Source organism: Zerene cesonia, unplaced genomic scaffold (assembly GCF_012273895.1).
Source record: "Zerene cesonia ecotype Mississippi unplaced genomic scaffold, Zerene_cesonia_1.1 Zces_u001, whole genome shotgun sequence".
In the NCBI taxonomy this organism is placed as follows: domain Eukaryota; kingdom Metazoa; phylum Arthropoda; class Insecta; order Lepidoptera; family Pieridae; genus Zerene; species Zerene cesonia.
The window spans coordinates 500,602-513,702 of NW_024045131.1; the positions used below are offsets into that span (position 1 = coordinate 500,602).

Genomic DNA, 13,101 nt, shown 5'->3' on the forward strand with positions numbered 1-13,101 from the left:
AGTAATAAATGTTATTTGCAGTTAACAATTTTCTTTTTTCTTTATTACAATATTTATGGCAAGACTAGGTATATCGCACTGCACTGATATTTTGTTTGTTTGGATGTCTGTCCGTCAATCACGCTGAAACTACAGAACGAATTTTGATGAAATTTGGTATAAAGACAGGGTATGAGCTGACTTGGGTGATAGGATACGTTTTATCCCGATTAAATGCTCCCCTGGGATGAAACAGGAATCTTGATATCCGGGCGGAGCCGGGCGTCTTTGCTTTGATATATTAAACATAATTAGCCAAGTAGATAGTAAGTTACTACTTGTGATACTACGGAGTAAAGTAGTATCTAGAGTAGTATTCTATTATCTACTAGTATTAGACTTGGCTGGCACTGAATTCTAATAGATGAGTAAGTAGCACTTATAACTACTACATAAGTATAAAACAAAGTCGCTTTCTCTGTCCGTATGTATGCTTAAATCTTTAAAACTACGCAACGGATTTTGATGGGCTTTTTTTAATAGATAGAGCGATTCAAGAGGAAGGTTTATGTGTATAACATCTATTAAACTACTCCAAATTTAACATGTGCGAAGCCGCGAGCAGGAACTAGTATCTTAATAAATATAAATTAGGTGTTGCGTTGCTTGACCGCGGTGGACTCCTAAACTACTGAATCGATTTCAATCAAATTCGCAAATCATGTGCAGTTCCATCCAACTTAAAAGATAGGATAGTTTATATAATTTCAATTACGATAAATGACTACCCGGGCGGAGCCGGGGCGTTTAGCTAGTTAATTATATTATCTTTTTTGACAGTCGAGTAAAAGGAAAGAGACAAATAGGTAAAAGCTAACATCTGAATAAGTTTTATATTATATTATAGTCACTTAGAGTGATTTCTTCCAGACAACCTCCGGTACAATAGAGGACTATTAATTAATATGGGAAGTAATATATATATATATATATATATATATATATATATATATACGTTAATAAAATAATAATATATTTTTAGCTTTTCAATCGATTAAATTATTGTTATAAAATAATATTATATGCTTTGTTTATATAAAGCCTATAATATATATTTAAGTATGAATAATTGAAACAAAATTCAATATCACGGTATAATGCTTAAATAATAAACCCGATAAACCCGAGTTATCTAGTACATAAAGCCAATAAATACATAAGAATCAAGTAACGCTTTGACGTTTTTGGGATGTCGGTTAAAAATATAAACAATTCATAAGCGTTACTATAAGAAGTAAAGTGTTCGAAACGTCGGGTTAATAATATAATGAATAAATCGCATTTTAAATCCGTTAAATTCTTTTATTTCTAAAGCTATACCACTTCTATTATTAGAAATAGTGGTTCAACTATGTTTAATTTAAGTATAAGATGTTTATTACTCAGCGAAACCCCCGGGTTCACTCGCCTGCTGGATAGTTTCCTGTTTTGTGGGAGTCGAGCACGCTTCGGCACGAATTGGGCCAGCTCGCATTGGGGAAGTACCACACCCGCACAGACGAAGTGATATAGTAGCGTGCTACTGTGTTTCGTTCGGTGAGTGGGGGAGTCGACCCATATCCTTTTCCTTACCCTACCTTGTCCTTTCCTTTATTCCCCTCGCCAATCCTTTCTTAATCCCTTGCCAATTTAAAGTCGCCAATCCTAAAATTCTAAACTATAATCTATCTCAATGCCAAATTCCATACAGATCTGATCAGCAGTTTTTGTGTCAAAGAGTATATAACTAACATCAGTCTGTAGATACCTATCTCTAGCTCACGATTTAATAAACGACAAAGTGGTTCATCTATTTGGAAGCCAAGATGCCACGGATAGAACTCCACACCACAATTTGTCATTATAAAAACATTATCACAAACGATCTAATCAATTGGACACATAAAAATATATACATCATCATTCATTATTTACTAAAAGTTCTTTTGAAAAACAAATTATTTCAACCAGAAGTTAATTAAATAAAAATAATAAGTTTTATTTATATTAATTTTAATTAAAAAAAACAATAAGTATGTGAAAAACCACTTCGCTTTAATGAAATCGTGACTAAAGTAAATAAGACAATACAATATATATTCATGTATTGTATTCTGTCCGTCTATTTACATAGGCATATTTATTAATATTCATGTTCAAACTGCTAGATCGATGGGGATGAAATTTAATAATAAGATAGATAGAACTTTGCAAGAGATAGTAGTAAGGTATGGTATGAGATTTATAGGGTTAAAATAAGAAAATGATATTTCGTCTATTACAGCTAGGGTTGTCACACGTTTAGTTCAGATCATGCTATATTTTAATGAATAGTATGTGTTTTAGATAAATAATATAGAACAAATATTATATTTTCATTACTAAATAATTCGGAATATATAATGGCGAGAACAGGGCCCAATCTTAATTAAAAATTAATAATTTATGTTTAGTACTTATCTCAATTGTTAAAATCCAATAAAGCTAAGTCATCGTAATAACAACCAATAAGATATGTGTATTAGTTTATTTTTTCCTTGGATATCCGTACATACTTAGATAATTTTTTTTTCTATATTATGTTTAAATATTATATAAACTTAAAATCAAAGTGGCAACCCTAATAACAGCGGTGAATTGATCTTCATGAAATTGTTAACCACTTATTAATACCGCAGCGGAAATGAACGCAATTAATAAAAATACATAACACCAATAAACCTAGTTCCAACAGAACATAATCGAATCGTTAACCTCCTCTTTCAAGTCGGTTAAAATTACCACAACTCGCGTTGTATCTTTGTGTAAACATAAACGCACTCGACTTTGCAAACATTTAAATGTCAAATATAAAACAAGGACTAAATTATTTTAAACTAAATGTACATACAACATTCAAAAATAGAACAAAGCAAGTCCGCAGACAATACAAACCACAGATAATAGTTATGACACAAACGCGCCCATAATTTTACACACCACAAACTTACAATATTGACATATCATAAAAAGAAACAAACATAATTCAAAAAAAGAATACCTACACACACAAAACACTAAAACATCACGTCACGACACACACCACTATCCGTCCGTGTTCCTCGCACATCTAATTATGAAACATTCAAATTCAAATATAGAACGAGAAAGATTCCACGTTCATATTCAAAATGTGGAAGTATATTATGTCCATTTCACACGCGATTATTATTAGAAGCGCGCCAAACCAAAATTCGAAATTTGAAAATTGCGACACAGTGCTGTACACGGCCGTGGAACGCGAGAGCGGGAAAGAGACTAATGAAAATGACATCTTAGCGTTTCGTACGTCACTGTTTGGCGCGGATCCGATGAACATTTATTAATGAGTTAATAGCATATGATTTAGTGCTAATCTTATAACGATCACGTCTCGAGAAATAATCCAAAAGACAGGAAGTTTAGACATAAAATGGGAGCGTCAGAAGGGTGTTATCTCATGCGTGAAACTTCTTCTATCTTCTCATTAAATTCGTATATTCCTTTAATTCATATGAAGCATGTCGTTTGTATGATATCTTATCTCTCATATATCAACTTATTCACCGATCGCAGTCTCATCACCTTTACGTACGTAAATATACACGTCACCGATGTGTTGCTGCCCTTGAAAGGAATACAGACGCTGACTTTGGGTTACGCATGTAATCTTAAGACAGTCGTAATTACGGCAAAGCTCAGGAAGGGATTCAAACCTTGATCTCTCGTTCATCAATTCCGTATTAATCACCTCACGTGAATGTCAGAACCTCTCTCTATATATTTCCTTGTTATAGTTGTATGTAGTTGAAGGGTTTAGATTTAACATCGAGATAACCTTAATTATTTCACCTTTCACATGTCAATCGAAAGTACATAAGTACTTAATAATTTTGCCTCAGCCTTCAATTGCTATAGGAACTCCAAGAATGTTGTGATACAATTTAATTTTATTGGACGTTGATGAATTTGTCTGTACAATACGCCTCATACAAGTATTCTTAATAGCGTATAAATCGTGTACTTTGTGGTTAGCTTTATTTTATCGCGTTCCAATTTCAAATACTTCCTGTTCACGTGAAATTCTCTTCATAAACACGTCTTCGATACTTAAATTCAAAATTGGAATGTCGTTCATCTCATTTATTCGTTGTACTTTGATTCGAATGTCGAAGTCCAAATCAGATTTCTTCCGTCAACCGTTGATTCCGTTCTTGTTCTTTTTTCAAATTTGCAATTAACCACTTAAACTGATAACACTCCTAGCAGTTGTCATTTCCGATTCTGCTTCCATTTTTGAAATTCCAGCCATTCGATATTCAAGTCTTCATTTATATTCGATTTTAAAATACATCAATTGTTTGTTGCAAAATGTAGGTATTTTGTTAAAATTCGATGTTTTTTTTTAATTCTATTTTTGCACAGACGTAATATCTCTACAGATAAACACTCTCTGAACGTTGTCTATAGACTAGCTATAAACGAAAGCGCCGATATGCGATTCGTCTAATTTTAAAACCGTTCAAGGTTTAAAAATAATGAGAGGTCAAATAATGTGATTTAACCCTAGCGCGTAATTTGCATAAAATAAGTATTTCAAATTAATATAATGGTTATTGTTTGATGTAAAATGAAAAATTATACATAATAATTTAAATTTATATAGTATCCTTCTATTATAAATGCGAAGGTTTGTAAGGATGTGTGTGTTTGTTGCTCTTTCACGCTTAAACTACTGAACCGATTGCAATGAAATTTGGTACGTAGACAGCTGGACAACTGGAATAACACATAGACAACTTTTTATCCCGATATTCCTACGGGATACGGACTTACGCGGGTGAAACCGCGGGGCGCAGCTAGTTTGCTATATTTTATTTTAATCGGTTCAGCAGTTTTTATTGAAGAGTAACATATACAATTATACTGTTTGTTTTATAAGTTTAACATATTTTCCCATAGCAGTGGTGGCTCAGTGGTGAGTACCTCGGATTTCAAAATCGATAAGTCGGGGTTCGAGACCGGGCGAGCGTGCAGGAAATAAATTGATTTTTCAATTTATCTGCGCATGTGGACAACATCACCACTGCTTAAACGGTGATGGAAAACATCGTGAGGACAACCGGCATGACCAAGAATTAAAAGTTCGACGTCATGCGACATCTGCCAACCCGCACTTGGCCAGCGTGCTGGATTATAGCCTGAACCCTCATAGGAGGCCTGTGTCCCAGCAGTGGGAACATATATGGGCTGATGATGATGATGATATTTTCCCATAAACTATATTATTTTTCAACAGTGGGAATCGAACCCATGACCCTATAGAACGATAGGTAGCGTTACAACACTTGCTCTCAAAAACATCGATTTAACAACATTAGGTGAAAGATAACCTTCTTTTTCGGAAGCCGGTTAAAGATAGCATTGTATGCTCTTCATCCAGGTTAGACAGTGATGGATGGATATCCCTATCTCATTTTATCATATTAATGACTAAATATACATAAGCGCTGCATTATTCTCTGTTACTAACAAATATCACATCGCACTAATATTATAAATGTGAAAGTTTGTTTGTTTGGATGTCTGTCCGTCAATCACGTTGAAACTACTGAGCTAGTTTTGATGAAATTTGGTATACAGACAGGATATGAGCTGACTTGGGTGATAGGATTTTTTTTTTTTTTTTTTTATAGTGGGGAAATCTTGCATAGATACCCACGGCCCCCGAGGAAGAGGTTGTGGGTTATGTCGGATTCCTACCGACTAAAACCCCACTGTGTTCCGTCGAGCCACATAAGTGAAGGGGCCACGGGTGCTTGTTGGAATTCGTCCGCGACTGGGTGATAGGATACTTTTTATCCCGATTAAATGCTCCCTTGGGATACAACAGGAATCTTGATATCCGGGCGGAGCCGGGACGAGCGTCAAGTGGGACATATATTCACAATTTTGATTATAAATAATTAAATAGAATAAATAATTACGCTTTATAAAAACGAGCAATTAACATTATGTTTTCCGAGTGTATAAATACATACATACATACATACATACGTTAAATTAGTTAGATTATACCGGACTTAGATGTAAACACATGATATATAACATTACTAGCTTTCCGCCCGCGACTTCGCTCGTAATCAAACGAAATTCCCCTTGTAAAAGGGCGCCTATGTTACCCTCTAGCGTCCTAGCTATCTCCAGACACGAAATCATAACATAAAATCGCTCCGTTGCGACGTAAACGAAAGCCAAACAGATACAGTTTAAAGATACAGTACAGATACAGCTGTTAGTCTTGAGTGATTTAGGCTATCTATATTTTAGGGTTCTGTAAACACAGGTAAAATGAAACCCGATTGCTAAGTCTTCGCTGTCCATCTGTCTCTCTGTCTCCCCGTTTGTTTGAAACGTCGGGTTATCAATATAATGAATAAATCGCGTTTAAAATCCGTTAAAGTCTTTAATTTCTAAATGAATAATACTCGCGTAAAATCAAACACAAGAAAATACTACGAACCGAATAGTTAGACAGTTGAAATATTGACAAATGATATATTTCTGTTTACGCTATAGCAATAAATGAATAAAAAATCCAGGTTAAGCCACGGTTGGCACGGTCGTAAATTGGATGGGTGACCAATCTTCCGTGTCGATAGTCCAACACGCACTTGACCGAATCAATGTTATATTATCAACTAACCTCAGTGACGGTCGAGGCTCGGAACAGGAAGCACTGCAGGAGGCCTTCCTTCTCGTTCAGAAGTATGTAGAACAGCTCATCAGGTCTACCTGGCACTTGGCTAGCCCTAGGAACAGGATATACGTGAGTTTCAGACCCGCCAACCGAGCTGGTGGTTCGCCTGATGGTAAGCGATCACCACCGCCCGTGAACAGAGCAGAGGTGGTCTCTGCGGATGCGCACGCTTTTAAGGGGAAAGGATAAGGAAGGGATGAATCGGAATAGACGAATGTATATCCTACTAATATCATAAATGCGAAAGTTTGTAAGGACGTGTGTGTGTTTGTTGCTCTTTCACGCTTAAACTACTGAACCGATTGCAATGAAATTTGGTACGTAGACAGCTGGACAACTGGAATAACACATAGACAACTTTTTATCCCGATATTCCTACGGGATACGGACTTACGCGGGTGAAACCGCGGGGCGCAGCTAGTACACTATAATTTAATATTCATTTTCATGAGTTTATCCTATTATCCTGGAGATCGCCGGGATGAAACAATTATTTCCTTACGTAAGAGCAAGTGAGACAATATAAATATTAAAATTTAAAAAAGTTGTTTATCAATTCGACTGTATTATTGTGTTTGTTGCCTCATAACTCCGTGATGGTTAAACCGATTTCGATGAATTCTTTTTTATAGCTCTAGTTTTCCATGTAGTCCCATTTAAATTTGCGCCAGTGCTGACATTTGGAAGACGCTTAAGGTTTTTTTATAACAAATGATAATGTTGTTTTTTTGATTATTTATTAACTTCATACATATTTTAATATGTAACAATACAATAAAGGAAATGAATGCAGAATTTGAATGACAAGTTTTCGTTCGGGAATAAACTGGGTCAAGGTGTTGTGTGTGTGTGTGTGTGTACATGTGTTTCCTGATTGTGTAATTACAATAATTAAAAACAGAGACAAATTAAACTTCCAGCTATTTACATATATACGTATATACATACATGTTTAGTCGACGGGGATAACGTTAGTCTGTATGTATGTTGAAAGAGACTGAGTGTGTGAGTGTGTGAGTGAGTGATCGAGTGAGTGAGTGAGTGTGTGAGTGTGTGAGTGAGTGAGTGAGTGAGGGAGTGAGGGAGTGAGGGAGTGAGTGAGTGAGTGATTGAGTTTTACCTCAAAATATCCACCAGCCGATGCAGAATGACTGGCTCAAAGTTTTCGTTATAGGCTTTCAAACAACCATCCTCTATCGCAATGCTGAGCTGAAACAAAAGAAATTTTAGGTGTATATTTTATTTTGCCCTTGCCCCTTGGCCCTTGCTATCGTATAATATTAATTACTGGCTTCTTAAATTTTAGATAATTTTATATAATAATTTTTGCCCTAAAATCATTTCTTATCAGGCAATTGACTCGTATCTAATTTTTGAAGGGTTTTTATCAGCTTCACCTGTATGTTTGTATGTAACAGACTCATTTAGACTCGATTTTGGCCCACAGCAAACGGCCAGATTCAATTCAAACTCTGTACACTTATCGCGGATCGGTGACAATACAATAGTGTCATGAGTTTATCTTATTATGCAAGTATTGAATAATATTCTTATAAAAATACTAACTTACTCGTAATAAATACTTATTTACATTTTTTACATTTATTCATTCAACTAGACTTCTTATAGAAGCACTTTCGAATCGTCATAACACAGTTATAACATTTACCGCCGGTTCGGAGGCAGTTTCTACAGAGAAGAGCCGGCAAGAGACTCTGTAGTTGCTCTTTTAAAATAATATCAATTTTATATTTTAATTCTACATAATATGTAACACTAACTGCGCCCCGCGGTTTCACCCGCGTAAGTCCGTATCCCGTAGGAATATCGGGACAAAAATTACCCTTTATGTTATTGCAGTTGTCCAGCTGTCTAAGTACCAAATATCATTGCAATCGGTTCAGTAGTGTTTGCGTGAAAGAGCAACAAACGCACACACATCCTTACAAACTTTCGCATTTATAATATTAGTAGGAAGTAGTAAGTACAAAACAATAATGCCATTTCACGTCATATTCCTTATAACTTTTCAACTGATTATGTTACAATCCTCACCGGTTCCCGTTCCTTACCTTTTCCCGTGTCCCAGTGGCCCGTATCTCCCTCAACAGCCACGGGAGCATGGAGTTCGACAGGCGGCGGTCCATCGCCGTGAATCCGAAGTATGTCATCGAAGTAAGTCTAGTCTTCATTGTGATCTAGAAAGATAAGAAATTATTTTTATATTCTTACTAATTTTATAGATGCGGAAGTGTGTTTGTTTGTACTTCTTTCCCGCACGCAATGAAACGATTTTTGGTCCTTTTTTATGTCGTGGGGGTAACTGAGCTGGTGGTTCGCCTGATGGTATGGGATCACCAGCGCCCGTGAACAGTGTAAGGATAGTGCTTCTGCGATGCACTGCGCTTTAAATTCTACCCCCAAGGGGATAAAACAGGGGATGAGAGTTTGTATCATGAATATATATTATGACCACGCGGGCGAAGCTGCAAGCAACACTTAGTATAGCTATAGGTATATGTTATTTACTATATTATCCTACTAATACTATAAACGCGAAAGGTTGTAAGTATAGATGGATGGATGTATATGTATAGATGATTGTCTATTTCGAGAAGAAGCCACGTGTGTACCCGGGGCGGAGTGTTAGTTAAGAATAAAACGCGTTTAAAACACGTTAAAACACACACACTTATATTAAAAATATGAAAGTTTGTGTTTGTTTGCCCGTCAATCACGCTGAAACAACTGAATTAACACAAATAAATGCTCCCTTGGGATAAAACACCGACCGCCTCCTTGGCACAGTGGTTAACGTGTGAGCGTATAACCGAGGGGTCCTAGGTTCGATTCCCGGTGGGGACGCACAAAAAAAAAATGTCTCGGTCTGGCAGGACACAGAAGGCTGATCACCTACTTGTCCCTAAAGAAAATCGATCAGTGAAACGGATGTACATCATCTGCCCCATACCCCACGAGGGGACACGGGACTTCACACACACTTCACTTGGGATAAAACAGGAGCATGATATCCGAGCGGAGCCGGGACGAGTGTCTAGTATAAACAAAAAGATATAGAGTCAATGTATCACAACATTTCACTAACTTATTCAAGTGATGACGCGTTAAATTCCTAATAGATGCTAATTCATAATTAACACACTGTTATTATCAACACTAGCTGCGCCCCGCGGTTTCACCCGCGTAAGTCCGTATCCCAGTGGCGGTTTTACAAATTTTCAGGGTAAAGGCTGAATAGTTTTTGCCGCCCTTGCCTCAACAATTGTCATTTCATACATTACTTTTACAATGCAAGTGGAAGTTCGCTACTCCCGAAATGTGCAAAGACAAGCGAGAGAGAAAAGTCATCGACAAAATTTGTTGCAGGCGTCAGCTGAAAACCGTCATAAAAAAATTTTTTTGATTTCTATGAGGTGAAAAAAAAAAAAAAAAAATTGTTTCCTAAATTTGCCGCCCCCAAAATCTGCCGCCCTAGGCTCGAGCCTACTCAACCTGCTGGTAAATCCGCCACTGCCGTATCCCGTAGGAATATCGGGATAAAAAGTTGCCTATATGTTACTCCAGTTATCCAGCTGTCTACGTACCAAATTTCATTGCAATCTATCATCAGAAAACTCAATAGAAATCCGTTAAGCCGTTTAGGAGGCAACAGTGATACCAGAGTTTTATCCAAGTTTCGATTTTTGGCCCCGCAAAACCTAAACATGTGGTTTTAAAAAACGTAAGTCACACAACCGGTTCTGTAAATCGAAAAATACCGGTTTTTGATAATTATCTGTATAAATCTCAAGTTTGGTGCATGTTTTTTTGTGTAATCGGTTAATGTTCGCAGTTGCATATTAGGTAGGTAATTAATTTTATTTTATATAACATTTTAATTATTTTGACTAGATAATGGACGTAAATTTGATCGTTGGTATATTTAATTACTTCTTTATAAAAGTGTATACAGTGGACTTTAAATTATTTTGTATACGGAATGGCGGAAGGTACCAGCTTTGAAATAAAAAAGGGATTCATGTTGCAGGATTATAATAGTTTATATAGTATTATTTTGTGTTTGTTTATATTCCTACGGGATACAGACTTACGCGGGTGAAACCGCGGCGCTCAACTACTTTATGAGTATAAGATACTTACCAATATAAAATCTTTTTCGAAAACTTCACTTTAGTTTTTTAAAATAATTGCAGCCCGTGGCTTCGTCCGCGTGGTTGTAAATCGTTTTTATTCTGACGTAATTGACGCTTAACCATATAACAATATATTGTGATTTAAACATCCATTTAAGCTTATTTTATCTCTTATCTCCCGAGATACATAAATATATATATATATATGTTTTAGAACCCTTTTGAATCTTTATATACAACAAATAACTTCTTGCGTTACCTTAAAAACTAGATCTAGCTTCTCTAAATATAAATACTATAAATTTAGTTTATGAATCATACTAGCTGGATAACTTATTCTTATTTGAATAAAATTTCTTCGTACATTCATAGGAACAGATAAACTTAGAAATTGATAATTATTTTATATAGTTTAACACCTACACATAATGTTTAAGTAACTTATTATATTGTGTAAGTCGGAAACACAAGCCAAGGCCTTCTATTTGAAATAATGTACCACTGTAGGTATTCGTTTGATCGATCTACTTAACTTGGCTAATCGTTGTTTTTCAAACGATAATTATTCAGTATTTGTGTTTAGTTTAGAGTTTATAAGCCTAAATATATGCATTTTATTACGTATGAACGTAAATAATGGGGTCCACTAATAATTTAATTTGTTATTATGAGAACTTACCTATTTATGAGGAAAACCACAAGAACACAACTATATTATTATCACCGCAAGGCAGCCTTCAAGTAATTTGTTGACAAAAAACGAATATCACACTCAATTTTGTACATATCGTGTTTAAAAGTTTTTTTTTTCACACAATGTTCACAACCAAAACACAGGGCATGCAAAAAACAATGGGGAAAATGTATTCTGTGATTCCACGGTGTGCTCCATCTCACTCTAAGCCGTATGTTGAAACGAGAGGGAATCAAGTCATCGTAAATATTGATAAAATGTTACCGCCATCGTATAAATATGTAGGGAACAATTTGTTTGTTTCAGCGCCATCTAGTTAAAAAACAGGTCATTTTTGTTCGTGTAACATGGAGTTTTTGTAAATTTAATCTGGTTGTACTAGATGGCGCTTTTACTAATAGCTCTACAAATTTTGTATTTTTGATAATACTTAACGTTTCTATTAATAATATTTAAATTTTTACTGATGTATTCTAAAATATAATTTATAAAGAATTTATTCTTGAATGAATATTAGACATAGAAGTTAATCACCTAATTATTGAAGGTATTAAAAAATGTAGGTAGATAAAATTAACATTAACAAAAATGTCTTGCGTTTGACCGCTGTATTTGAACGGAATTTTAATTGAAAGAAGCCTGTTTAATTCAAGTTTTTTAACGAGCCAATTTATGTAAGTCGTTTCATTACCTCTGTGTGGACATTACGTTTTCCTCCTGTATCTGTTTAGATTTTGAACAAATCACAATCAACATAATTAGAAACTATGTTTTACAATGTGTTGTCACAAAATTAAATATGAAAGATGACGCCGCTTTAAATTGTTTTAAATTGTATTAAATAAATTATAATTAACCTAATTATAAGATATTTTTGTTTGTTTTGGAGAACTTTTTAAACTTATTACGTTCCTATCTTGAATTCGAAATTAAAATGGCTTATATATAAACTAGCTGTCCACCCCAGCTTCACCCGTTCTACGTTTAATCAATTGTTTACTTTCTTGATTAAAAAATAACAATTCAGTCGATTTGCAGACCACCTCAATTTATGAGACGTCGGTTAAAAAGGGTTCAATAGCACATTTCTTTGTTTTTTACATTGCGTTTGAGCATTTGTTTCGCATATAACCTAGGCATAGTCTAAGAACATAAACAATTTTTATACAATGCCTAGGTATTTGACCGGTAACATAGCATACTCGTATATCAATCAAAACAATAATAATAATTAATTTTAACAAAAAACTAGGCACCAGCTTTCAAACAAAACGAGAATCATAAAAATCGGTTCACCCCATATAAATTACTAGCTGTTCGCCCCGGCTTCGCCCGTGGTACATATATAGTCTATGTTACTCGTGGATAATGTAGCTTTCGAATGGTGAAAGAATTTTTAAAATCGGTCCAGTAGTTTTTGAGCCTATTCATTACGACCAAACAAACAAAGTTTTCCT

General features: G+C 35.1%; 1 protein-coding gene across 1 annotated transcript in view; it reads right to left on the reverse strand.

The window, feature by feature from the left end:
• LOC119838062 overlaps positions 1 to 11,800 on the reverse strand; it is a 42,967-nt gene extending 31,167 nt beyond the window's left edge. Inside the window, exons 1-4 of the mRNA XM_038363869.1 lie at positions 11,630 to 11,800; positions 8,869 to 8,994; positions 7,917 to 8,005; positions 6,743 to 6,848 (exon numbers count right to left, since the gene is read on the reverse strand). Of these exons, the coding sequence (XP_038219797.1) occupies positions 6,743 to 6,848; positions 7,917 to 8,005; positions 8,869 to 8,988 (315 nt within the window). The 5' untranslated portion in view covers positions 8,989 to 8,994; positions 11,630 to 11,800. The remainder of the gene's footprint in view (positions 1 to 6,742; positions 6,849 to 7,916; positions 8,006 to 8,868; positions 8,995 to 11,629) is intronic.
• Positions 11,801 to 13,101: the final 1,301 nt, after the last annotated feature.